This window comes from Chelmon rostratus, chromosome 12, assembly GCF_017976325.1.
Source record: "Chelmon rostratus isolate fCheRos1 chromosome 12, fCheRos1.pri, whole genome shotgun sequence".
Taxonomy (NCBI): Eukaryota; Metazoa; Chordata; class Actinopteri; order Chaetodontiformes; family Chaetodontidae; genus Chelmon; species Chelmon rostratus.
Window position 1 is genome coordinate 8,860,719 of NC_055669.1, and position 27,989 is coordinate 8,888,707.

Sequence of the window (27,989 nt, forward strand, 5' to 3'; positions counted from 1 at the left end):
ATGACAATGGATTACTTGCTGTGGGTGTGCAGCCTCATTGTCCCCGTGGTGCTGGCTGTAGAAGGTACGTCGTTTCATATTTTCATGACTACTTTTGTGTCCCGTGTGTGAACAATGGGCTGCATGGATGCGTTAGAATTTGGCAAGAAAACACCTCATTGTCACCAAAATCAAAAAGACCACTAACTCGGGGAAAACCACGCACAGGAGCAGAGCGCGCACGGTGCGCAGTGTGCAGTGTTTGTCTCACAATTTGAATCATATTGGGGTCAGTCCATCCCATCAGTTTAAATACCTGATCAGCCGCTGATGCTGCTGCAACTGTAGGTGAAATCACATCTGTAAGCAAGACTCCATTCATGTTTTGGTTAATTAAAGCTGTTAATTTAATGCAGACCCGCTCTGTTAAATAAGCAATTCCGCTGATATCAATTTGCTGTCTGACTGTAATCCATGAACACATGCATCAGCACGTCCCGTTCCCCCTGTGTGTGTGTGAGTGAGTGTGTGTGTGTGTGTGTGATGACATCCCAGTGTTTCCATTGCGGCTGAAGGACTGCCCTGTTGCTATTGTCCCTGTTGTTGTCACACCCACAAGCTGAGTGAGGATGCCCACCTGCCCCACCTTTCCTCCCCTCGGCACCAGGGAGGTTAGATTCACGCCACGGAGGCAGTGCCGAGGGGCGCCCCTCTGCTGTCGCTGGAAAACAGAAACACACTCCTCGTGTGATGGATGGGAAAAGGTTTGGAGCCTGCTGTTGGGTTCACCCACCGAGCAGTGCTGTGGACGCCTAAACGCAGACCGGAGCGGATCAATCCCGGCCCCTGAAGCGCCACAGGGACACACATGTGAAACATATTAAATGACAAGTGTGAATTAAAGGTCAATGGCTTAACAAGTATGCTGCAGCCCCCGGAGCTCTCTCCATCACCGGGGGAGCGTTGCTCCAGGGAGAAGCCCACCCTCGCCACCGCCGCTACCCGCCCAGCGACTCCTCTCTGAGCTGTAGCCACATTTCTCTGCCTCCCCTCCTTCTTTTCCCTCCCTTGTCCAATCTGCCTCTCCTGGACCGTGGCCAGCACGATCCCTCATCAATTCTGGTGTCAGCAAGTAAATCAATGCAGCGGCAGCAGCCCTCCAAGTCCCAGTGGGCTCTGACGGCGTGATGATCAGCCCCGTTTCCCCAACCGGACCACTAGCTGTTACTCAAGGCTCAGGGGTTAACTAATGTTTGTCCTCTGGGGATAAACATGAAGGGCAGATCATGGGATGGGTTTAAATGAGAGCGGGGGGCGGCGGGGGGAGGCCTCTTTCCAGCCAGTTGCATGTCGTTTACTTAGCTGCTTACTCAGTGGATTTTAACACATGGCTTGAATCTGGAATCTGTTTTTTTTCCAGACTGGCAAGTGTTTGCGCATGGATGATGCAAGCTGGACTGCAACTTGAAGTGTGTGCTTATTTACAAAAGCAACAGTGATGACTTATCTCCAATTCACACCAGCAGACTGCAGTAAAAGCTTCAGCAACTGTGACATTTTTATGTTGTATTACTCTCATTTACAGTCAGCGTTTACTGTACTCCTATTTTAAAAGCCCGTAAACTGGATGGATGACCGCTCAGGAAGCGTTTTAGAAAAGGGTCTCCAGGGCGTGTACATGTGTGTGATTGCTGGGGAAGCACCGAGCATCAAGTTTTGTGCAGGTTTTCACTTTAACGCCGGGCTTCGTTCACGGTTTCCTGCTTCTCGTACATTAGAATATCGACAGGGGTAATTATTTGTTGACCTGTAAAAGCAGATGCAGTCAGCCCTTAAGTGAGATTGCGTGCTTATCGAGCATCAAACTGGGCCTCGCGCTCGGCTGTTGTCTGTGTGATTCCACAGAGAGGAACATGCCCTCCAATACAAATGATCCTCTGCTCTGAAGGAGCTCAGAAGTCAAATTTCCCAGCTAAAAAAATCGCTTTTTTTTTCTTTTTTGCACCTATTTATAGCAACGCATTTGATCATCCACCGATCACTGATGACGATGTTTGGCTGTTAATATTTCATATGTTTGCTTGCTGGCAGTGTCAGTGTAGTACAAGGCGAGGCCTCCCTTTCATGATGCACCCGCTCTCACAAAGTGAATAAAACATTAGCATGTGTGAGCTCCCAAAGCGCACTGAGAACCCAGAGTTGTGTGGCATTTTGGCTCCGGCGGGCGATCAGAAAAAAAACGGTAAATGGCACGGGCGGTGATGCTCTGAAGTTCCCACTGCAGCACTGTTTTCTTACCCCGGGGGCAGAATGACTCCACCGTCGCTGTAGTTTTATTGGAGGGGTGAGGTGGAGGTGGGGGTCTGGATTTGAGTTATAGCAGCAAGGCGATCTCAGAGGCGTTGTAAAATTTACAGGAACGGGGAGAGGTGTGGAACAAATGGGATCTTTTTCAATCTTAACCGGTTTGGAGGATTTACTGAGTTGACGATAACACACTTTGGTGAACAGGGTTGTTGGGGAGGCCGCTTTCAGACCGAAAGTTGAGTGTTTTAGAGCAACACATGAGGCCGGACTCAGATGTTACGCCTGAGGATGCAAGGATGCACAGCGTCATCCCCTCCTGCTGGCTAATGAAAGTGTATGTAAAAATATCACAGCTCTTTAAAATCTTGATTGAGAAATCCTCTCTTCTTCTGCTCCACAGCGAGGTCAAAGGTCAGGTTGGGGCGCAGAGGGGCAGCTGTAGAGCTGTCAGGGATTCAGCATCTTGCTCCGGAGCTCTTCAGCAGGGTGAAGTCCTGCTTACACGGGGGCTTGAACCCGGCTCTTGCGGACGTAGGACGGTCAGCGTGCTGCCCCGGCATGTGCGTTGTGTGAGGTGAAGCCTGTTTAAAGGAGCATCAGCTCAGACCTGCGGTTAGCCGAGGCTGAGCGATTCTGCCTCTGGGCACCGGGGAGAGAAGAGGGAAGGGGTGACGCTCTGGATCAGACGCCCAAGGGATGGGCCGGATCAGCAGCGTGTAGTCCAGGAGCGTTCACTCAGCTGTGTGCCACAGAGGGCTGAGTGTAGCCAAGCAAAGACAACAGCCGCTGATTTCACTGATTAGTTCCTCCTCTCTGGCTCAGGTCGTGCTAATCAGTAAAACAACCTCGTTCGCAATCGTACATTTGGGCTCGACAACTGAAGTTATTAGGCGCGGCCGCTCGTGGCCTCACATGCACAAGCACAGAGGGCTGGGGATGCAAATGACTAACAGGACTTGCTTTTGTATTTAAAGCTCTGTCAGTAGATGCACATTTGCTTTGTGTGAATATTGTGCAGAGGTAAATGTGATTTCCACTGTCAACAAAAGATGGAGGCAGCCACTTATTCCCCTTTTAAATTTAGGAGTAGATTGAATTCATCAGTACCTGAAAGCTCTGGTTCAGGCCGCAAGTCACATGCTGAACTAATGCATGATTCCTGTTGCTCACCATTAAGATGTGATCAAGTGACATGAGCTCCTGTGATTAGCTAATGCTTAATGGATCATCACTTAATGATTGTTAATTCAAATGAACTTGATACACTAATTTATATTCCACCAAATCAGCTTGAGTCACGTAGAAGAAGGCTTTTCAGATGCACACGTGATCAGCCTGAAAACACAACTGCACCAGCTCTCATAGAGGCGTGAAGATCGAACCGATCTAATATGCAAACATCTACGTGTCGCTGCCTGGCTATTTGATAAACCTTTAAGCTTAAACCAATCACATAAACTCATAGTGGCTTGATCAATTCTACAGGCAGATAAACACGATTAGGATAGCATCCTGCAGTAGTTCATGCTTCAAATCACCATGAATCATGCTTATTTATGCTTTACTTAAAGGTGAAGTTCAACACTGAGAAATATATATCTTTGCTTTCCTGTCATGCATTAGATGAGAGTCACATCTGCTGGCTAAATATTCAGCTAGAGCCAGCAGCCGGCTAACTTAGCCTAGCACAAGACTGGGCATAGGGGCAAAAAGCTAGCCAAGTTTTGTCCGAAGGTAACAACATTCACCTGTAGACTCACATAGCCTGCTGATATAATAAAGATTTGGTGTTTTAATACTGAGGCTTTTGTGCACATTAAACAGATTAATTATAATGTTAAGCTTTAGAGGTGCTGGTAGGCAGATTTTGTTAGCTAGCCAAGCTAGCTGTTAGCCAGCTGCTAACGGTAGCACCATATTTAGTAGACAGGCGAGTGGTGTTCGTTTTCTCATCTGACTCCCTCAACAAATAAGCTTATTTCCCGAGATGCTACACTTAAAGTCCACATGCTGAGCTGGTTTTTGTCTCAGCTTCCAACAAGCTGGACCGTGATCTGTCAAACTTGACATTATTTCGAACAAAACACTGGGAGCCAGTTTTGTACGTGGATCATCATCAAACACCACTTGTCAGCTCTTGTCAACTTGTTTTCCACTTACACATGCAGCCGAGCTCATTTGCATAGAAACAAAGGAAAGGAAGTCGCACTTCTTGCTTTCGGCCTCGTCTTTGACTGCAGCCTAAACGCGACCACGTGACGTGAGGGCAGATAACCGCGTCTCGCTCAGGTTTGATCCGTGCCTTTTTGCAGTCTACGGCCGCAATGGAATCGCTTGTTCGCCCGACTCTCCGCGGCACGCAGCTGAACACCACAGATGCAATCTATCCCGTTGGATGTAGAGATCACTATTCATTATCTCTGTAAAAAGAAGAAAAGCCATTGTGGTTTCTCTAATGAACACACAGCACAGACTGTAAACACTGCACTATCTGTAGCTCAGCCCCACAGATGGAGCAGTGATCTATTCACTCAATCAAACGACGTCTCTTATTGACACACAAAACAAGGACACACCGTACTCAGACGGTCCTTAAAGCAAACATTAGACAAGACCATTCTATTGTTAGTATTATGCAACATTGTGGTTCCAGAACAAAGCCATGTTTCTTCAAGTGTTGCTGTTGTTCCACACAGGACATGCTATTTGTTTACCCTCTCACACCCTCCTTTAGTCGTTATCAACGACTCGCGAGCAAATGGTGCACAGCAGGCGTCGTGTCATTGAGTCTCCATGAAGAAAGTGTAATTGTTTCAGTAATTATGCGCTAGCAGCGACGGAACGGTGGGAGCTGGCGCGGCCGCCGCTGCAAGTCGAGGGCTTAAAGAGGGGTCGTCTCTTCTGCAGGAACTCGCAGGACCGCCGCTCAGGTGACGGCTGATTGACGGCCTGACAACAGCGCTCGCCGATCCTCCTGTTTGTTCTCCGCCTCGCGCTCTCGCCTCCACGCAAAGTCGCAAACAGCGAGGTGACAAAAACAACCGCTCAGATCACCTGTTTGACAAATCTCAGTCGAGAGGGGGCGTCACACTTGCGGTGGCGTCGGGTGTTCCGGATGAAAGCCCCCCCCCACCCCCGAATGTGATATGTTAAATCTTCCTGTGCTTGTGTGACCTCTCTGAACCGGCGTTACTTAATGGAATTCTCCCCCGGCGAAGGTATCTGGGAGGATGCTTTGTTCTTAGCTCCACAAATGAATATTGAAAGGAGTGCATTTGCGACTGCCAAACACACAGAGAGACAAAGCCTTAATTAGGCGGCATCACAGATATGCCATGATTGTCAGCACTTTCAAAAACTGAGTGCATGTGGGTGCAGGTTATGAAAGAGAGGGAGAGGAAGTTTTACCTGCATCCTTTGTCAAGCAGGGAGAGTGTGTGTGTGTGTGTGTGTGTGTGTGTGTTCCTTAATGCTGTGCAACAATTTGGTTTCTCCTCCTCACACCATTTAATTCAGATTTGTCAACCTTCCTCCTACTCCTTTTTTTTTTCTTTTTTCTTTTGCAGAAACCCTTATGGACAGTCGGTGGGCAACCACAGAGCTGGCTTGGACTACGTTCCCAGAGAGTGGGGTGAGTGAGTGTGTGTGCATGTGTTTAGTTTGTTTTGTGTTCCCTTTTTTTTTGTGTGTTCCTTTTGCTTGTTAATAGAGCCCAGTCTGCCTTGAACAGCACACCTCCTACTGTTTTATATCTTTGTTTTTGCAATGTGTGTTTGCTTTCTTGGATACTAAAAAGCAAATGAGAAACACACTGCGTGGAAGAAATCAAGGATTTTTAGTATTTAGACAATGTTGAAAGCTTGACGAACAAATATAGTGCTTTAAACAAACAAATGAGCAAACATGCAGATACGCAAAGCAAATCCCCACAGTGTGTAAGGACTATTAGGTATGCTCTACCTTGCATGTCTCCCCAGGATAGAGAGCCTGATAATTGAAAGCATGTGTCTGTGTCTTTTGTAATATGGGCCCAAGAGTGCATTACTGGCAGAAATTAAGGTTTTCACTATAGGAATGGTGAGAAAATAAAACAACATGAATTTGACCCCAGGGCTAACAGCCTGACAGACCTCCCCCACTCCCGGCCAGTGTAATTTGTCTTCGCTACGTGAGCGCAAAGTCAGTCAATGGAAATGGTGGGTTTCCATGGAAACGATCTTCGGCAGCCCTCCTCCTTCCTTTCCCTACAAGGGCCGGCTCTGAATGTCCTAGCATCCATGAAGTCATATGTCACGACTGGCGAGGCAGCCCCTCTCCTCGCGCCTGACAAGCCCATACGTTCGGGGGCCGGCAATTATCATATTTGTCAGGTAGTGCATCAACGTGTTGCTGGTGATTTATGACATCTAGTGCTGACTCTTGGGCTCATCGTTTGGGAATAAATTGCGCTGGAGCTCAGAGACGTGAGATGAGTTATGCATTATTTTCTTCCAGTTGAAATAATCAATTTCTGGGAAGCTCATTTGTTATGGAAACGAAGCATTCAGTCCGAGGGGGAATTAGGAAAAAAATCAGAAAAAGATTGACTTCTCACAAGGTTATTTCCTAATGGACTAAATTTATTGACCGGTGAAGCCATTTATCATAGCCTGCGATGTTAGTTACCATATACAAATAGCAGTGTTAACAACACATAAAGCTGTGCTTTGACATGGTTCTGTTTTTTTACACTACAACACATGTCAGTCCTTGAATGATTCTTTTCAGAGCTACATTATGTAAAAAGGCATGAGTCGACTAGGTGTATTAACCATGACAGATGTAAATATCTGCCTTCAGGCTATATGTGTAGGCATGAGAAGAAAAAAAAAATATATATATATATATACAGTGTATAATGTATTCTGCGTAACCTCAAGTGCTGAGGAGTGCTGCTGAAGTGCAATCACGCTGACAGCATTGCATTTAGATGGCCATTTTAATAGATAACTCACCGTTTGCATTATTGATGTATGGGGAAAGTTTCCATTTAAAACACACACTTTTATGCTCTCATCTCTCTTAGCACAGATAGCAAATTTATACGTCATAGAAACCAAATCTTCTCTTGAGGCTCTTTCGAATGCACTGCAGCGGTTAGACATATGAGCGCTGCTGTCGGTGTGTCTGCAGTGTGTTTAATAGCCACTATAGGCAGACTTTGATAAAGGCCTAACCAACACATCTGTGACCATCCTGTAGCTGCAAAACATCCCTCTTCCTCCAAACCTCCGGGATGCGATCAGCATCAGAACTCGTAGTCAAACAGGCATAATGCGTGAAATGTGTTTTAATGGGAAAATGTTTTCTATTAATAGTCTGTAATGATTTAAATTTTCTGAATGATTCATGCAATTAGAAGCATTTTAGCTGCAAATTATTCCTCACAGGCCACATGTACACAACAGACTGTGGGAATGTGTGTGTTGCATTTTTATATTCTGTTTGTATCAGACGTCACTTCGCTGTTTCGAATGCCCTCTATGCCTGAATGGTCTGCATTAGGATGCGCCGCATTTAACATTACTCAATATTAATTCACAACATATTGGATAAGTGAGTTTCTGCTGTAGCTCAGTTGTTGCTGAATGAGAAGCAGAGCTGTTGTCGCATTAGGAACAAGCATTAGATAATCAATTGAATTTAGTCTGATTTTATTCTTAAACCTATTGCACTCTCCTCCGCTTCAGCCGTGCTCACAGCGTTCAGTCTTTCCAGAGTCCCTGCTGTCAGCTCTTCCTCTGTCACAGTGTCTCTCTGTTGTTCCACAGTGGGAGGAGGTTAGCGGCTACGACGACTCCATGAGCCCAATCAGAACCTACCAGGTGTGTAATGTTCGACAGCCCAACCAGAACAACTGGCTCAGGACGGATTTTATCCCCCGCAAGGGCGTGCTGCGGGTCTACGTGGAGCTCAAGTTCTCTGTCCGTGACTGCGCCAGCATCCCCAACATCCCCGGCTCCTGCAAAGAGACCTTTAATCTGTTCTACTACGAGTCAGAGGGGGACACAGCCACAGACACCAGCCCTCTGTGGAGGGAGAACCCGTATGTGAAGGTGGACACTATCGCCCCAGACGAGAGCTTCTCTCTGCTGGAGGCAGGCAGGATCAACACCAAAGTGCGCAGCTTTGGCCCCCTCTCCAAGGCAGGTTTCTACCTGGCGTTCCAGGACCTCGGTGCCTGCATGTCGCTCATCTCAGTCAGGGTTTTCTTCAAGAAGTGCTCCACCACAATCGCCAATTTCGCTGTCTTCCCCGAGACCGCCACAGGGGCAGAAGCCACCTCCTTAGTGATCGCTCCGGGGGCCTGTGTGACCAACGCTATGGAGGTGTCCGTCCCTCTGAAGCTGTACTGCAACGGGGACGGCGAGTGGATGGTTCCTGTGGGCTCGTGCACCTGCGTCGCCGGCTTTGAACCTTCTGCAGATGGCACTCAGTGCCAGGGTATGTGTATTTAACAGACATTTGGACTTTTATTTAACCAAACCTCCTTTATATGCTCAGTGCAAGTCACCTCAGTCTGTGCCCTCCTCTCTGCATTTATTGTGTGGCTCCTGAAAGGGGGTGAAGGAGGGTGGAGGAGAGTATGAATTAATGAGGTGTTGCAGAGAGGAGCAGCATACAAATATTGTGAGAGCAGGACGGGAGGGAGAGAAAGATAGCGGGAAGGCACAAAATAGAGAGCCAGAGAGGAAAATGCAGATAATAGAAGAGAAAGGCGTCCGGAGTCTAGAGAAGAGAGATGTTAACAGAGAAAGAGAGATAGTGTGAGTTAAAAGGTGTGAATTGCCAAAGATGGGATGGAAACAGCAGCCAAAAGGAGAAGAATGAAAAGGTTGGGGGGGGGGGTGGGCTGCAGGAAGTCAAAGACAGACAAGCAAAGCCTCCTCTCACCTGGGCGTGAGAAATAGTGTCTAACATGTGCTGGAGAGCTCATTCGTTGCCATTTGGCGGCTCAAGGTTAAAAGCTTGCCGCCAATGCCTGATAAAAAGCTCTCTAGGGCTTCAGCAAGCGCTTGCGATGAGGAAGTGTAATTTCCTCCGCGGCCTCCCGTTAGTTAATCTACAGGCGGCCACACTCATTAACACCATTCAGACCAACGTGAGCCAACACTGCCACACTAGCATTAATCACTCAGACATTTCATTTCTTACCTCAGTCTCGCCGCTCGCTCGCAGCCAAACGCCGCATGAGATGGAGAGAAGGCGAAGAAGAGGAGGGAAGGAGAGGAGAGCGGAGACAACAGAGGGGGAGAGGGAAACATTAGTGCATCAGAAACTGGAGAATCATCGTGCCCTCCGAAGAGGTTTATGGATTGAAGCAAGACGGTGGGGTGATTCAGCACCCTCTCCGAAACGAGCGAGAAAAAACAAACAAATAAAAGAAAATGATGATGCGCTGTGTAATAGAAGGAAAATAAATCAGATCAGAGAGTGTAGAGCCTAAAGGTCTCGGTGAATTATGAGAGGAGGAAAAAAAGTGTGCGTTCTCATCTTATCTTCTTTGGCTTTTTATTGCGCTGGTTTTACAGTCACAATGCGGGGCCATTAGCTGTGCTGATTTTCCTAAAAGTGCCATTGTTGGGAATTAGGGAGGAACTTGAGTTCAGACTGAAAGACCACTTAGCCTAACTAGTTAATCACACTCTCTCCCTCACTGGCTGGCTTTTATGAGGCCTCACGCTGACAGGACAGATGTTTGCCAGAGACCCCACTTTTACACCACCAGTTAGGAATGTGGCAAACAGTAAAACGTGGGGCTCTGGAGGCGGATATATCCAGACCTTTTGCTGCTAATCCCCTTTATCTGAATCCGTCTTTAGTCTGGGCTTATGCTGGTTTATCCTTAAGACTCGATATCAGCCAACCTTCAGCGTGACACTCTGGAATTCAAATTAATCGCTTGGACACATCGCCTTAGATCGCCATACTTTGTATATTTTTCTAATAACTCTCCTCTGCTAATTTACGTCTCCTCTGATGTCCCTTCATTCGAATTGATTTATTGGCTTATTATGGAGCTGTTCTGCATGCATGTGGAGGCCTTGTTTGTATTCAGCGGTGTGGTTTGGAAGGCTGAGGACTGAGCAGACACTGATTGATGGGTTTAGGGTGTATCCCTTTTCTCAGAAGCATTCTCCATCCCTGTTTGTCTGACAACAGCAATCTCCTGTCAGCAGTCTATCTTCATCTTTATCCTCCTTTTCCTCCTCTTCAACGTGAAACTTAGCTGTCATCCCGACTCTCTTTTTGGGGAGATTAATGTCACCTGGTAGAGAGAGTGAAAATGAAAGAGCAGATGCAAATGTATAGATAAGGCCCTGTGCTTAAGTGGTTGCCGTTTCTAACGCATCAACGTTTTCCCCTTAAATATTTGCAGATATTTCACAGGTACCGTTTTTGTTCTGCGACAGATGTGACAGCCGCTTGTCTTTCAGATAAGTGACAGCGTGGCGTCTTTTTGTTGTTTTGTTCTTATTGTTCCTTTTATTCTCCCTCTCGCTCATCCAGCCTGCATCCCTGGGACCTTCAAATCCAAATTTGGGGAGGGTTCCTGTGCTCCCTGCCCGTCCAACAGTCGCACCAGTGCACGGGGAGCCAATATTTGTCCCTGCCAGAACGGTTTCTACCGTGCTGACAGCGACCCCCCTGACTCCGGCTGCACCAGTAAGTCATCCTCCACTGCACAGGCTTCAGAAATCCTCACATTTTATTATGCTGAGTCTCTTTTTGAAAAGTCAACATACCAACATATGGTAAATTATCATTGCCAGCTTGCATCTATCATTGTGTCAAACTCCAGCTGAAATGAACAAACCCTGAGTGTTAGTTTTGTACTTACTTGGTTGAAATCCTGATCACCAAAAAGAAGAAACTGTAGACTTGTAGAGAATGTGAAGACAATATAAGAATTCTTCAGTTTTGGTTCATTCCGCTCCGATCGGGTTGTTTTCGGCCACAGTACCCATCTGTTTTTAATGACGAAGCTCTGACAAATCCACTGTACCCTACCTGCAAACAGCAGACAGACACAACTAGCAATTAGCTGTTGAACATAGTGGAGCATTTAGCAGCTAAAGAGACAGATATTTCCTGCAGGAGTTGGTGGAGACCAAAAATTGAGCTAAAAGAGAGTTAATATTGGATTTACATTCATAATGTTTGCAGAAATGACTGATAACTTTGATCTGGATATCTCAATAACCAACTGTTTGCTAACAAGTTGATCACATCAGCTTAAAAGGGATGATGTGTCATGTGTTTTCTTAAGATGAAGTGCAATGAGCTCTTTGACCAAAAAAACCCCCGAAAATATTGCAAGTTGACATTTGGTTTATATTTCTGCTCTGATAGCGCCCCCTACATTATTGCTCTCCAGGAGTTAATTTTTGGTTACAAATGTGAATAGTGCTGTCATCATTGGATCTGAGCATCTGTGTGGGCAGGTGCTAAAATTAGTTTAAATAGTAAATTAAATACTAAAATTAGTTCTTAGTTAACAAACCGGGGTTTAGCTCTGGCCTTGTTATGAGCCCTGATTTGAGCTCCTGTTTTCCGAGTGGGGGCGAGTTAACGTCGCTTTCTAGCTTCCACATTTCAGTCTGAGATAAACACAAACGTAACAACATGATGAGCCCTCCCAAATGTTAGATGTTTTAAAGGGACAGACATCTTATATTGTATTACATAAGCAGTGTTATGTAGGTGATGATAAAGGGGGAAACCTTCTTGTATGATTGTCAGGGTCTGTGCGGGACTGTGACTCTACTTGGTCGCACACCACAGAAACAGACAGTGTGTCTCTGAGCAATGCAGACCCTCAAATGTCAAACACAGCCATTGAAACCCAGCCAGAGTCCTGAAAGTTAATCACTGTTTCCACAAACAGTTTCATCCTCTTTTAAAAGCAAAATTATTAACTATAGCTGCGCTATGGTTTTGGTTGACGTGCCCTGTGGACGATTCTGAATTCAGTTTGACTTTAAGGACGACAGATCTGCAGCTGCAAGTCAATTATTCTAAGTGGTCTGGTCTGCAGCGTCCGTGCTTGGTCAGGCCTCTGAGAGAAGTCCCAGCAGTCGTGCTGATGGAGAGCGACATGTGCTGCCTTGACCGTGTAAAATCACCCCCCAGGGGCCTTTCGCCGCGTTAAATGACACACAGGGCCCGCAACTGTCTTCCCCAGATCCTTGTCACAGGAACACTGTGGACGTTGACCAGCGCACACAGACAGGCGGGCAGGGACACAAGCACCACCTCCGACTAAACACGCAAACACACACAAACACACAGGCCTGACAGCTCCGTCCCTGCGGTCTGTCAGAGCTTGTGCCAGGCGGCCTGTGCTTTGTGTTGGAAGCGGCGTGTTGCACAAGAGAGGCTCAGCCAGTCAATGGCCGGCAGCTTGGGCTCAGCGTGTGTTTTAGATGGGCGTCCAATTAGAAGAGCCTCCACTCTGAACTGTGTCTGCCTAATTAGAAAGGACAGGACGAGTGAAATGCGGCTCAGGGCAAGCTGAACTCAGAGGACAGGCGGTTTTTGGCCGAGAAGAGCTGACGGCCCGAGAGCCCCCCCCCCCCTCTGCTTTGAGACAGGTTAGACTTTCTGCCGCTGGAAGCTTAGAGGGAGAGCCCTTCTCTTTCTTTGCTGTAATAGGATGAAAAGGATGTTCGCTGAACCAATCTTTGTGGCCCCCCTCTGTGGTTATCATACTTTATCCAGGTTTCAAACACTCTTCACTCAGAACGCAGCACTGCTTATTGAAACGTGGAGGCCTTGGGTTATACTGATACAAGAACATGAATTTCTATCGAGAGTGGATTAGCCAAGTTCCACGAGCTGCAAGACTCAGTTTAGAGCGCAGGGCTGTATAGGACTGTGCTTCTCATAGAGGAGCATTACTTAATGATGAACAGTGGTGTTCTACTTGTGCATGACAAGTTGTATTTATCCTCCTGTTTCTGAATATGTTTATTTATTTATATTCTCCTGGAAGGATTTTTCCCCTGTTGTTACGTTTTTACATTTTTCCATGCCCTTCGCTCCATCCTAAGGATTTGTTTGGGGCATGTAAAGCAGTCGAACACATTTATTCGTGCAGAGGGATTTCATGAAAAAGAATAGGATTACACTCTTTCTGTACATGAAATACTTCCTTTCATTGCTTTCTTATGGAGATATTAAGACATTTCTTCCACCACAGAGGGAGGATAATGTAAGCACTGCATAGGGAACATGACTAAAGCATCAGTTGTGTGTTTTCTGTTCTGCCTGCCCACCTTCTTTAACACCTACGTGCGCGTGTGTTTGCGCAGCGATCCCCTCGGCGCCTCGCAACGTTATATCCAGCGTGAACGAGACCTCGCTGTCCTTGGAGTGGGAGGAGCCCGAGGACACGGGCGGCAGGAGCGACCTCGTCTACAACGTCGTGTGCAAGAAATGCCTGCGAGACCGCAGCCCCTGCACGCGCTGCGACGACAACGTGGACATCGCTCCTCGCAGGTTGGGCCTGAGGCAGAGGAAGGTGGTGGTGAGGAATCTGCAGGCCCACACCCGCTACAGCTTCGAGGTGCAGGCCGTCAACGGGGTTTCTGGGAAAAACCCCACCTCACCCAGCTACTCCACAGTCAACATCACCACCAACCAAGCCGGTTAGTAGAATAAGATCTGTCAGTGACATCGGATGTGTCCACAGACCAAGTTAATTCATAGAGCAGCTCCGATCAATACCACTTAACATCACAGTGAAACAGGCTGGTTAGTGGATCCTACGTTCAGTCAATGTCAATGAGTGTCTTAATGAGCTCCTAGTATCAGTATTAACCCCAACAGGAAACATTGCTGAACAAGCTCAGTGAGAGCGACAGATAGAAAAACTCTCAGCTGCAGCTCTGCTTTTCAGAGGGACTTACAGGAAAGGCAGATAAAATGTTATGTACACTTTGTATCTCCACTGTCAGCATTCACTGTCCACCAGGCGTCTTCCGTTACATCACTGACAATGTCACCTTTCAACATCTCCACTTAATATGTGCGGCGTCATCATCAACCAAACTGCTCAGCACCTTTCACAGACTGTAATTACTCTCCCAGTTAACCTGCACTTAATCCACCTTACTGCAGTTTATGGACCCAAGACAATGGCCGTCAGTTGAGTCACTTTCAGGCCTCGCAAATCAATGAAGTGCAGAACAGTGAAGGTGAAACATGTACCGTTCAGGCTGAAGTATTTTGAATAATAATTATCTTACTGTGATGGTTTGTGACAATCTTGGCAACTCAGAACGTAAAGTGACGATCCCTCAACTCACAAATGAAGCAAGTTTCCAGTACCTTAAAGTGTCATTCACACTGTGTCCTCTCTGATATCCAACCGCAGCACCTTCAGCAGTGCCCACCGTCCATCTGATGCGCTCCACCTCAGACACTCTCAGCCTGTCGTGGCTGCCCCCCGAGAAACCCAACGGGGTCATCCTCGACTACGAGATTAAATACCATGAGAGGGTAAGATCTGACTTTTTAGCCGTTGCCTTAATGTAGGTCACAGTGCATGTCTTCCTCTGAAAATCGACTTTTCCAGCCCTGTGCAGAGGGAGGCATTTTTATGGATGCTGAAAAATATTGAAATGTGATGCATGTGTGGGGGGATTGGCAGAGTACAGAAATAACTATTGTTGGAGATTATGGGCTCTTCTGACTCCCAACTGCTGCTGCATCACTGGTATTGATCAAATTCCCTACTAAAGCCCTTTATCTGTATCTCTAAGATATAGATATAGACCAAAAACAGTGCTGCTTTAAAATTCTGCGAGGGTCTGCATTGGCTACAGCGTGTTACTGATACCATTCGGGAAAATTTCACAGCTGCGAAATTTATCACAGCAACATCATGTTTTAACATCAGCATCTTAATCACCCCATCGTTTAAACCTCCATCTTGACAATTATGAGGCTCATGGTCGAACTACACGTATTTGTTTGGCCAGGTCAGCGCTTTGCTGAATAACTTAACATTGACTTGGGCCAGGTTCTACATTTTTTTCAGGTTCATGATGTCCAACGTGTACGAACAAACCTTCGACACAAACGTCTCAAACTGAACTGACTGCTGAGCGAATACTAGCTTGTTGCATATCAGCTCCAGTCGCTGCTGACTGACAGAATCATTGAGCTCAACTGCGATATTCGTTATTTTACTTTAACAAGTTTAAAGTTTGCTACTGAACTCGCTACTGAACTGAACAAAGTGAGTTGTATTAGCCACGTCCAGAGGAGGATGCATGTTTGCGTGCAGTGCTAATGTCAGTCATGGCCTGGAACTTGAACTTTGTCAGTTTTGCTGAACAGTGAGCCATTTTTCTACTGCTACTACAGGATACGGTTAAAGGCTTAATGTAGGATAGTAGTATAGTATACAGAAGCACTATTAGAGAAGAGTCATAAAATCACTCACTCAGGAATTGTTTAGCAATATCTAACTGAAGTTAGCTAACATTAGCAACATTAGCCACCATAAGCTAGCGGTCATGCCAGATAGAGAGAAGCTGTGACTGATTAGGAAATGGTGCATTTTATAGCTTTACTTTTCATTTGTTTTCTTTTTCAAAGCTAACTTGTCTAGCTTTCCACTTTGACGGCGTAAACTTTGTTAAACAGCAACCAGCTGTGGCCACAAATTACCATTATCATAAAGTGACACCAACCCACTCTCTCAGTTACAGAGCTATAAAGTTAGCTAGCATTAGCCACCACACGCTATGGTTCATACCTGACTAAGACAAGCTGTAGCAGCAAAACCTCCAAGCAAAACTGCATTTTATTGCTCATGAATCCAACCTTTAATTTGTAAGATGAACATTGTCTTATTTCATCTTTCAAAAGCGCCATAATACATAAAAACCAAAGGACTGATTCTCCCTCTGAGCTGTCTGAAAAGCATCAGGAAACACTTGTGACTGCTGCTTTAATGGTCCTTTGTTGTGACTTCAGGGCCAGGCGATGTCACACACCGTCACATCCCAGCACAGCTCGGCCAAGGTGGAGGGGCTGAGGGCTGCCACCCCCTACGTGGTGCAGGTCAGAGCTCGCACCGTTGCTGGATACGGACGCTACAGCAACCCCATGGACTTCAGCACCAGTCTTCACAGTACGGACACCACCCTCAGCCTTTTCTTCCAGTTTTCTTAATGAGGGCCACCCTTTAATCCCCCAAGTAGTGTTTCTGGTGTTATTCACTCATTTGTGTCTGTGTGCCTTATTCTGCCCAGGTGACCCTCAGAAGTCGGTGCAGGACCAGCTGCCTCTCATCATCGGCTCGGCCTCCGCCGGTCTGGTGGTCATTGTTGCCTTGGTGGTTATCGCTGTTGTATGCCTTAAGTAAGTGTTTGACTTTTATTAGTGACAGCCTGAACTACATGTTTCATTTTGTTCGTTAGGCTTTGAACAAAGAGGCTCATTAAATTTTAACATGCTTTCAAAGGGTGTATACTAACTCTTTAGCTTCAAAAAGGAGCTCTGGGATAGAAAAAAAAGGAGAACAGAGCCGCTCCGTGACTTTCTTCCACGGCAGCCTGTGGTTTCATCTGATGGATGAGTTGGATATTAGGTTTATTCGCTGTACCTGGAAAGGGTCAAGACTGATTATGTGCATGTGACGTTGTTTATGTATGGCCTGTTTACAGGAAGCAGCGCAGCGGCTCAGAGCTGGAGTACACTGAGAAGCTGCAGCAATACAGTGAGTTTATGTGTTCAGCTTGAGAACCGTCTCGTCTGTGGTCATTTGGTCATGCCACCGCAGTTAACCAACTGATTCATTCAATTATCCAATCACCTGACTGAGGCAGGAAACCATTCCACCAATTGCACAAAAGAACTCTTGACCATGTTATCTGTCTGATGTTTGCCATTAAACTCGCTATTCACAGTGAACTTTAAAAGATAAGTTGTTTTGTTATATATATTTGAAGCTAAAGCCACAAGACAGATAGCTTAGCATAGACACAGGAAACAGCTTGCCTGTCAATAGCTGAAAAAATCTGCCTACCAGCTCCCCCAATGCTCACAAATCAAGTTGTGGTATCTGGTTTGTTTAGTTCATTAAAAAAACAAAGTAGCCAGGTGCACTAACTTCCTGAAGTCTTGTCATCACTGTGCGGTTGCCAGGCGACCAGCAGAGACTCCAGGAAGTAACTGCAGCCGTGAAACAGAACGCAAGCCCAGATTGAACCACAAATTGTTGTTTTTAAACACACACAGATGAGATAAAATGTGTTGCTGCTTCCTATCTTTATGCTTAGGTAAGCAAGCCATCTCTTGGATGTAGTTTCATATTTATTATAACGACATCAGAGTGATATCAATCTTACCTTCTCTCAGCAGGAAAGTGAATAAGCATATTTCCTAAAATGTCAAACTGTCTACTGTGATTTCAGCCATATTATTCGGGCAGGTATGATACACGCTGGCTTCTTTGTGACTTTTCCCGCACAGTTTCTCCAGGGGTCAAAGTGTACATCGACCCTTTCACCTACGAGGACCCCAACGACGCCGTCCACGAGTTTGCCAAAGAGATAGACATCTCCTGCGTGAAAATAGAAGAAGTCATCGGTGCAGGTAAACAACGCCGTTGTTTTTGTACAAGAGGACAGAGAATAATTCAGGTTTATTAATCATTCATTTGAACAGGAGTGTGCCATCAAGCCCTGGGGTCCGTTCAGTAAGAGTCCTCTCTGGGAGAGAAGGGTTAGGATTCAGAGTGTGCATGAGAGCTGCGGGTGGGAAGGACTGAAGTGAAAACCTTCTCTATAGCTCTTCCCCGTCTAGTCTGTTTTGTTTTTTTTTCTCTCTCCAGCGGCATGTTGTGTCCCTGCTTCACCTTAAATGACAGTGTGCTCCTGATCATTCAACCCTCCTCCCTTCCTCTCTTTTCTTTCTGTCTTTCTTTCTCTTTCCCTTCTAAACACTCGGACATCAGGCACCAAATGCAAAACCTTGAAGTTCCTCGCCCGTCCTCTGTCTCCCTTCACCGCTCCCAGGTTGCACACTCGATCGATACCGGTCACTCCCTCTCTCCCCAACATCTTTGACCCCTGACCTTCCGTCCTTTCTGCCTCTCTTTGCGAATCCTCTCCCGCAGTTGACGCCGACCCTCAACTCTTTCAATTCAGCTCCTTCACTCCCGAATCCAAGCAGTAACGCTCCCTCTCCCGGCACTTTGCCCAACTTCCTCCTTCCCTCCACCCCTCCTCTTCTTCCCTCTGCTCACGCAACCCCTCTCCCCCATCACCCTCACCCCCTCCTCCCCTTACCCCCACATTATTGTCTCAACCCAGGTGAATTTGGCGAGGTGTGCCGCGGACGTCTCAAGCAGGCCGGGCGCAGGGAGATGGTTGTGGCCATCAAGACTCTGAAAGCCGGCTACACCGAGCGCCAGAGGCGGGACTTCCTCGCCGAGGCCTCGATCATGGGCCAGTTTGACCACCCTAACGTGATCCGGCTGGAGGGCGTCCTGACGCGCAGCTGCCCCGTCCTCATCATCACCGAATTCATGGAGAACGGAGCGCTCGATTCCTTCCTCAGGGTAAGCTTGGTGGGAGGTGTGTGCCACAACACCTCTGACAGAGACGATTACTTTCTGTTTGTATCAAAGCTGAAAGGAACACGCACACACACACAGACAGTCATTCCCGACACCTCTGGGTTATCGGAATGTTTTACTCTCTGTAAAACACCCCGAGGCGCTCACTTGCTGAGTGATAGAGATTAAATGTGCAATATAACGCCTGGAGACAGGCATAGTGTCTCTGCTTGACGTGAGTGACTGATGCTGACAGGCTTTCCAATGCTCAAACTCCTGGTGGAAAACTGTCACACAGCAGACCTTTGGATAGGTTTGCTTCAGTGTATTAGAGACTCTTTGTACGGCTACAGAATACATTACTGATCAGAGTTTTCAGTTCAGACCACCACCACCTACACAAAACACTGAACAAAGGCAGGATGAGAAATGAGGTGTCACACAGTACATTTCCAGCTGCGTGGGGACCATTACATGTCATTTACATTCAATAAAATGTGTTTTCCTGCATGGCTGCGCTGTGAAGGAGTGTAACTACTGTAGCTGTTAGCCTGGATGAGGTTGCTTCCTGCTTCTGGTGAATCAATGCCGTGCTGCCGGTCTCAGAAGCAGTTTACCTTTAAGTAATATGCAGCTGATTGTTTGCATACAGGTGATGAGAAATTTTGGGCGGTGTTATGAGTGGAACTGGTGGGCTGTGACATTAACCTAGTGGGGTTGATGCTGTATAAATGCAGCATCTCTGGTTCAGTTCTGACTGGAGAGCTTTGTTGCATATTGTACCTACTTCTCACTCCCCATGTTTCCTGGCTCCAAAAACAAATAAAGAAATAAATAACAATGGACTATGAACTGTTTTGCAGGGCTGGATATGTGAAAGTTTTTTTTATACCAGTGCCTGGTCAAAGGTTTCATGATTTGATAAAATTTGCCAAACTTCTCAAATATTAAAATCATAGAATCAATCAAAAAAAAATTGGTTGTAAATTTCTGCTGGAAAGTCGGGCATCTTCATATGGGGTCTATGGGGATATACTCACTTTTGCCACCAGCCTCAAGTGGCCAATCACGGAACTGCAGTTTTTTGGTATTTGCACACTGGCTTCATTTTTCTGCCCGGAGGTTGCTCCTTGATAAAAGTTTTTAAAACGTAAGCAGCCACGCAAGAACATAACTTAATTATAATACCAAGATTTTTAATTAAATCTGTATCTTAAGTATGAGCACGCAAGATTATGGATTGATTCTTGACAGTTGTCAATCCTTACTTACAGCTGATACAATTTTGGTCATGGATTCATTGTTTAAGTAATCTATCAAGCAAATTTGCTGCTTTTGTCTGGTTTTCGTCTTTCTAAATCAAATGTCATGTTTCACTACTTTCTCTCATTTTATAGACCAATGATTTATCAATTAATTATCTCAAAATAATCCCAAAAAAACAACATCGATGGTTAGATGCAGCTGAGACCCAACCTGCGCTTCGTCTTTCCTTTTAGAGCAAACACGATTAGTCAATTAATTGGTTAGTCTGTTGACTAAGAATGAATCAGTCTTGATAATCATTCGCTGAAGTCATTTATGGAAGAATGCTAAACATGCTTTGCTTGTCAAAATATGTTGACTGGCTGCTTTTCTTAGTTTTATGTCACAGTAAATTGAATATATTTGAATTTGGTTGGCTGTTTTGACAGATGTTAAAAAACAATGGTTCTTTTCAGACATTTCTTTTGGAGTAAATGATTAATCAATTAGTTGGAAAAAAAAATTGACAGATTATTTAATAGTAAAAATAATTACCGTACTTTTCTTTATATATCTTGTATTAAGCGCTTTTTTAAGTATCTTAATTTGAGGAACATGTTTTTTTCCACAAAACCCCTAAAATTTTATATAATTTATCACTAATATTTATAACTTCTTAAATGTTAAATGTTGTTTAAACATGCAGCCTTGCATGAACTTGAGCAAAAATCAGAGTTAAGTTGGTGAATATATGATGAAACAATAAGCAAATCGGGTCTACAGATCAAGGCATTCACCGCTGAATATTGGCACTGAAGTGCTGCAGACATATTTTGATCTGCACCAAAGTAGAGAATGAATCAGTTCGATCAGTTAATCAATAAAAATGAAATGAAGTGACGGTGATTTTGGTAATCGATCAAGTGAATGCCTTTAGGTTTTGTGTTGTTGCTCACGCAAAGCAAGCACAGCAAGCCCAAGCTTGAAAAGCAGTTAGTCCTCATGTTGGAGGAGCTGAAAAGTGACTTCAATGATAAATCAATTATCAGAAAATTGCTAACTTATTTTTGCTGGGAGCTTCACTGTGGGCTCTCGGACATTGTTATGGACGCGATTCACTATTTTTCTGACATTTTATAGACCGAACAATTACTTCATCATTTGAAAAGGTGAAGCGGCCTGATTAACTGATAATGAAAACAGTCATTAGCTGCAGACCTACATCTGAGAGTCCAGCCTGAGCCTCTTCCCTCCTTCTCACCCACTCCTCTCAGTCAGCTGTCCGGCTAATAACACTAAAAACTCTGCACGGCCTGTGCTTTCCTCACCCCCGCTATCTGCCGGTGCCACGCTGTGACTCAGAGGAAGTCTGAGTTCTGCTCCACCGAGGACGCTACAGAGTTAACTCACACACATGCACAAACTGTCCACGTGTGTCTCATGAGACCTCGTACTGCAGCACCCTGGACACACACACACGCACACACATACATATGCACATGCAGAAGCATTGCAGAAATAACACACGCACTCATACGTACACGCCGCCGTGGCTGTGAAGGCCTGTTGTGAATCATGGCTGTTTACACATCCATCCGTCCTGGCTTGTTTTGCTGTCAGACTTCATTGGAGTGTGCAGACTACAAAGCAGAATGTTTATGGTTTTGTCATGTCACGTCTTGTGTTCTTTGCCTTCTCATTGTGGAGTCAAAGAAGGGATTGATTATGTTGAAAATTGTGTTTTTCCCCTTTTTAAATTCTCCGTCTAAGAAATATTCAGGTCATGAAAGAAAACCTCACAGCGTCGTTTCAGTTTCATTCAGCTCCCCGCAGCCTCTCTCTTTTTGTATCAGTTAATTGTGTATTGACACGTCATTGATTAATGTCAATTCACGCACATCACGTCTCTTGAGCCGTCACAGGTTGTGAAGTCCTGATTTATTGCGATCTTGAATTTACCCTGCTGCGTCACGCCTCGCAAACGTGGAGAATTGTAAATTAAACCCTGAAAGCCCTAATCTCAGATTTGTTTCATGCTTCTCAAATGTTAACATAAAAGGCCAAGATTCTGCAAAACAAGGACTTTCAAATGGGGAAAATAAGCTTTGAGCAACATGCCATTCTAATTCAGTTGACGGGCCCATTTTGCTTTAATGTTCGCGGAGGAAAAATGCAAACAAAGCTTAGTGTTAACAAGCGTGCACTGCCTGTACCTGCAACCAGTTTGTGTCAGAGGGAGAATGAAAAAAAAGATACCTGCAGTTGTCTGGTTTTGATTTCAGCGTTGCAGCTCCCCTTTTTGTTTCTGTGTGGAGTCAATATTGAGCCTTAATGGGTTTAGTACGACAGTAAAGAGTCTAATTAATCAGCTAATTGGACAGCATGCGCGAAAAGGTCAGCTGTCAGTGACTGTCAGGAGCAGCCATGAAGCATTATGACAGATGTCATGTTTATGTGGCCTCAGTGACTGATTGGCTGTCTCTGGTGCTTTCTCCTTCTCCTTATCTCCTATGCTCTTCCCTATCGTCTGTTTCTATATTTCAACGTAACCTTTTTTCTCTTTCTCGTTTGTCATTCCTCTGCTTTCCTCCTTGTTTAATTAACCGCCTCATTCTCCCATCCTCTCTCCCTCCCCCTCCCGCTGCATCTCTGGCTGTGTTTTTGTAGCTGAACGACGGGCGCTTCACAATGACGCAGCTGGTCGGGATGCTGCGTGGCATCGCTGCAGGGATGAAGTACCTGTCAGACATGAACTACGTCCACCGAGACCTCGCCGCCCGGAATATCCTGGTTAACAGCAACTTGGTCTGCAAGGTCTCTGACTTTGGCCTGTCACGCTTTCTGGACGACACTTCCGCTGACCCCACTTACACAAGCTCCCTGGTCAGTCAGTGTGTGTGTGTGTTGCTGACTCTGCTCTGTTTGTACACTCTGTGCATGTTTAATTGAGCTTGTTAATTTGATCTCCTTCACTTGTTTCACATATGCATATGGATGCATGTGTGACTGTTCATGTGTGCCAATATTTGCGTTAGCGGGCGAGACCGTCTGTGAAATTTGCATTAGCTACTTCGTGTGTGTTGTTATAGGACTGTAGCATCTCCCAGGGTGTTGATACCATCCCCCTCTGTGTGTGTGTGTTTGTGTGTGTGAGCAGGGAGGGAAGATTCCCATCCGGTGGACAGCGCCGGAGGCCATCGCCTTCAGGAAGTTCACCTCGGCCAGTGATGTGTGGAGTTACGGCATCGTCATGTGGGAGGTGGTGTCCTATGGAGAGAGGCCATACTGGGACATGAGCAACCAGGATGTGAGTTATCTTGACAGTCTCATGTTACTAACACATATCAATAGACAAATGCACATGCAGGGAGTTTTATGTCTAAGTTTAGGGCCGGCTGAGAGTTTCTCTGAGCTGTTGAGGCTTTGATTTCCAGCGTGACATGTTGGACCTGGGCCTGTTCTGCTGTCTTTATCTCCTCATTGCAGATGCTGGTGCAGCTGTGCGCCTGTGTTCTAGTTTTTACCACCTTATTTACAGCCCTAGCCTGCCCACCCTCTGCAAATCCATACAGCAATGCCTCCCTTCTCACACACACTAACACACACACAAAGGCATACTCAGGAAAAGGCTTTTTTTCCTTTTTTTTTTTTTTAACAGGCGTTGTTACCTGTAGGCTATCTGCACTGCACAGACATCGTAACTACAGCAGTGAGTGCACAGGAAAGAAAAAGGAATCTCTTGGTTCCTCCTCCCCGAACAAAGTACTGAAGCAGTGTGCACACCTCCACTTTATTCTCCAAGGAATATCTGCTCTGTATTGTGCTTCAAAAAGAGAGTTGTAACGCTGATAGCAATAAAGCAACAAAAAAAAAGAGCCGGAATGAAAAATGCCAGTAATGTATGTATAACTTTCATAACAAAACCCACATGCAGTAATGAAAGCATCAAAGTAGAGGCCCTCTATTGTTCCCAATAGCCTTTGTACCACAGTCATCGCTCAATAAGCAACAGAGTCAACAAATGCGAGATATAAACAGAGGTGCTCGGCGGCAAGAAGCACGACATAAAAATCAAAGGACAAGCAGCAGGAGAAGAGGAGTGCAGCAGAAATGTTTTATTGTTCCCAAATGGCAATTTTTTATTGTTGTGGGGAGTTAAGACCCATACAGAGCTTATGGAGGGAAATGCAGTTGCTAGGCGAAATCAAATCAATGAGCGAGCGTTTTCATCCTCCACTTATTGTCTCTCCTATCAATCACGCCACTTTTGAAGTGACAACTTTGAGAGTCCTTGAGAATATTGTTTTTATAGTTTTGTAAAGATAGTGAAACGAAGACTGGAAAGTGCGACAGCACGAGCCGCAAAACTGTCTAATGTAGGACATAATAGGGATTATTCTTCCACCACACTAACAAAGGCCAAACAGTGTGAGCATAATATAAATGAGTCAGAGCCAACATGTTAACACTACGTAAAAGATCCACGCAGCAAAGCTCTGGTTTGGTCGTTGAATGTTTGGTTCAGAGTGAAATAACTTCACAGATATTGGATAGGTTGTGATAAAATCTTTACGCAAATATTCATGATCCCCAGAGGATGAATTGACATTTCCTCTACTGCCACCATCAGGCTGGCATTTGTGGTTATGACTAAAATATCAGATATTAAATTGAAATTATCCACAGATATTCAAGGTCCCTAGAGGATGAATTGCAATTGCTTTAGTCATTCTTCAACCTTCAACCTTTTCATCTAGCGCCATCATCAGGTCAAAACTAATGTCATTCCCATCAGCCTCAGCTGTCCCTTGTGTTTAGTGCTATTTAGTCTGACTCACAGGAAGTAGACTGCTGATATCAACCTGCCATTGGTCGACTATTTCAGTCTGCGTTCTGCTCCAGTTGTACTATCTACGTGTTACCGTCCTTAAACAAACTCTAAGCAACCTACACGCTGAAAATGGTGAGTAACACTAACCTCAACCTGGTCGCTAATGTTACAAAAAATAACAAACGAGCAGCTGCTACCTTTTAGTTTGCGGGGATGTAGCCATGCCAGGGCTTATTATAAACCAAAAGTCCCTGAGACTTAGTACTAATGAGCAAATGTTGGCCTGCTAATAGGCTAATCTAAGATGTCCAACACGGTAAACATTATCAGCATGATGATGATTGTCACTGTGGGCATGTTAGCTTGTTGATGTTTAGCATTTAGCTCAGAGCACTTTTAAGAGACTTTTAAGAATGACTTCCTGTCCCGCAGGTGATGACAGCAGTAGAGCAGGACTACCGGCTGCCCCCGCCCATGGACTGTCCCATGGTGCTGCACCAGCTGATGCTCGAGTGCTGGATGAAGGAGAGAAACCTGAGGCCCAAGTTCTCCCGCATCGTCAGCACCCTGGACAAACTGCTCCGCAACGCCGCCAGCCTCAAGGTGGTGACCAGCACCTACTCAGGGTGAGTCCATCTGCAGGAAGCCTATAATCAAAGACACACACTGATCTCTTACATTTAAGTGAATAGAGACACATTTCAAGGTAGATGGAAAGTTTCTGCTCATGAAAATGTGTTATACCACAGTTCTTTCAAGGAACAGCAAATCACTTCACTGTTGCCACGTTGGCGAGTTTGTTGCGAGATTTAACAACTTTTCAGACAAACTTGCTGAATTTACTGTCTCAATAGCTGCAGCAAAAAAAAAAAATCTCTCTGGGTTTGTAGGCTGCGTATAGAAGGGCCATTGTGAAGAATCTCAGTTCACAACAGCAACCAGAGTTTACAGTAAATGCAGGAGCTCATGGAAGAAATGTTCGAACATGTGATAACACATTTGCAGGAACTTTCACCACACTGTGGCCGTGTTGTTGCGGCTCTGTTGTGCTTTTGGCTGACTTGGCAGCTGCTGCAACCAACCTTTGTTGAAAATATATGCATTATTCTTGGTTTTTCCATATAAGCACAAAATGCTTTTGAGGGTTTTTCTACAATAACAGCAGAATAGCGCTAACACAAAAAGGGGGTGATGCAATTCCCTCTCTTTCACCTTGTGTGAAATTGTCTGGTGTATTGTGTATGACGGCTGTGAAGTGCAGGATGAAGACTCCTCCTGGTGCAGAGACCAGCAGAGCTGTGCCTCTGGGCTGTTGGAATAAGATGTCACAGTAAAAAAATATGGCTGGCCTAAAGAGAGGCACGACAAGGTTCGTGTTTGTTGGGTTTGGTTTGTTTTATGCTTGCGGTTGATTTGGGAGGATTTCTCTTTGTGCTGAAGGGTTTTTTACTGCCAGACAGACGTCTGCCTCTTTTTCTGTGACGCTTCCTTCGGAAGTGTAGAAGTTGACTTATTCATAGGTAGCCATCCTCACGTTGACGAGTTGTTTTTCAACTTTGTTTTGAGCGCAGCGACTCCAAGTGTTGCAGCCATTTTTACTGACGTGTTTGTTCTGAATTTTGTTAGCCTGGCATCCAGTCAACAGTATGATTAGTGCTGGTTTAGATGCTAGATCCTCTGCTCTGTAGTGATGTATAATGAATCAAGCGCACATCCTCAGCTCTGTGGCTCTGACTATGCGATAGTTTCCTGTTTCCGACAGGCACAAAAGACAGAATTCATACATACGGTATCCAGGTCTTGTGCCAGCTCCTTGGCTCACAGTTTCACTCTAACACAGAGCCCCAAGGGCGATTCCTACGCCAGGATTTGGGCTCAGTGAAGCTAATTGTGTGTGGAAATGTAATGGCTGACCTCGGTTTAATTCCCCCTATACTTGGCTGGATGCTGGAATGTAGGTGATAGGACAGACAGCAGCCCGAGCTGCTGATGTGGAAAAGCAGGAGGTGATGAAGTGTGAGTAATAAGGGAGATTGAGGAGAAGCTAAAAGAGAGGAATGTGTTTAATTAGGTTGCTAATGAGCTTTTTAATGCATCAGGGGAGGGCGCGCCCAATGCTGTGATGGGTGAACAGGAAAGGGATACGTATGTGTGTGTGTGTGATGCTTGTGTGTGTGTGTCCATGTTATGCTACGTGTCGCCGTGCGCAGATGACATGCCAATGATTAATTTATGGCCTCATCTGTATGCAACAGCGAGAGAGATAGACAGAAGAGAAGGAGGGAGAAAGGATCATGTTGTCAGAGCATGATGTAGAGAGCGTCTCCTGTGTTGGCGTGTGCGTCTGAGGCGGCGAATGCTCACCTGCCATTGGCTGCTCATTGATGTTGGGGCAGATAGTGGAGGAAGAGAGAGGATATGAGATGCGCGGCTATCTGCAGAGTATCTTCAGCCACAAGGAGGGCCTTAAAAACAAGGACACTGGCCGAGGAGCAAAGGACACTCCGAGGCTGCGGCGCTTTTTCCAAGATAGCTGAGAAATATGTTGAACTTTTATTAAAACTGAAAACGTGATGAATAGATTTGGCTTGGCATTTGAGCTGGACTTATGGCAGATGAAGCCCTAGATCAGCAGATTTGAGCATACTCTCGTGGCGCTGTATTCTTATTGTTTATAACCACAAGGTCGTGGGCGTATGTGCTATGCAGAATGGAGCTACAGCGACTCTAAGATGGATTAGACCTCACCCACCTTCAATGAAAGCACTTATGGGAGTAATAATGAGCTGTATCTTTTGTTTAAAGTGGCTGTGAACCTGCTGCTGACCTGTGTGGCTTTGTGTTGGCAGGGACCTGCTGCGGCTTGGAGGGACGCTGCCGGGACACAACAGGAAGAGTCCGGACAGCAGTCAGGAAATCGTTCGGCAACAGATGAGCCAAACTCTCCCCATCAGAGTGTGAGCCGCCGCAAACGGGAGGATACGGAACGAGTGAAAAAACTACCTAGAAACT

At 45.7% G+C, this 27,989-nt stretch overlaps 1 protein-coding gene across 1 annotated transcript; it reads left to right on the forward strand.

The window, feature by feature from the left end:
- Positions 1-27,938, forward strand: ephb3a (eph receptor B3a). Its single transcript, XM_041949875.1, has 15 exons — positions 1-64; positions 5,853-5,917; positions 8,097-8,769; positions 10,837-10,992; positions 13,641-13,976; positions 14,705-14,829; positions 16,315-16,471; positions 16,593-16,701; positions 17,007-17,059; positions 17,815-17,937; positions 18,657-18,904; positions 22,814-23,029; positions 23,304-23,453; positions 25,410-25,603; positions 27,827-27,938. The coding sequence occupies exons 1-15, from the start codon at positions 1-3 to the stop codon at positions 27,936-27,938; spliced, it is 2,781 nt and encodes a 926-aa protein (XP_041805809.1).
- The last annotated feature ends 51 nt before the right edge of the window (positions 27,939-27,989 follow it).

What these genes read in the sequence shown, in the direction of transcription:
- ephb3a (XM_041949875.1), top strand. Translation starts at nt 1, where the DNA reads ATGACAATGGATTACTTGCTGTGGGTGTGCAGCCTCATTGTCCCCGTG. An exon ending in CTTCAGCACCAGTCTTCACA is followed by an intron (nt 16,472 to 16,592) that starts GTACGGACACCA and finishes TATTCTGCCCAG; the next exon opens with GTGACCCTCAGAAGTCGGTG. An exon ending in CGCTCGATTCCTTCCTCAGG is followed by an intron (nt 18,905 to 22,813) that starts GTAAGCTTGGTG and finishes GTGTTTTTGTAG; the next exon opens with CTGAACGACGGGCGCTTCAC.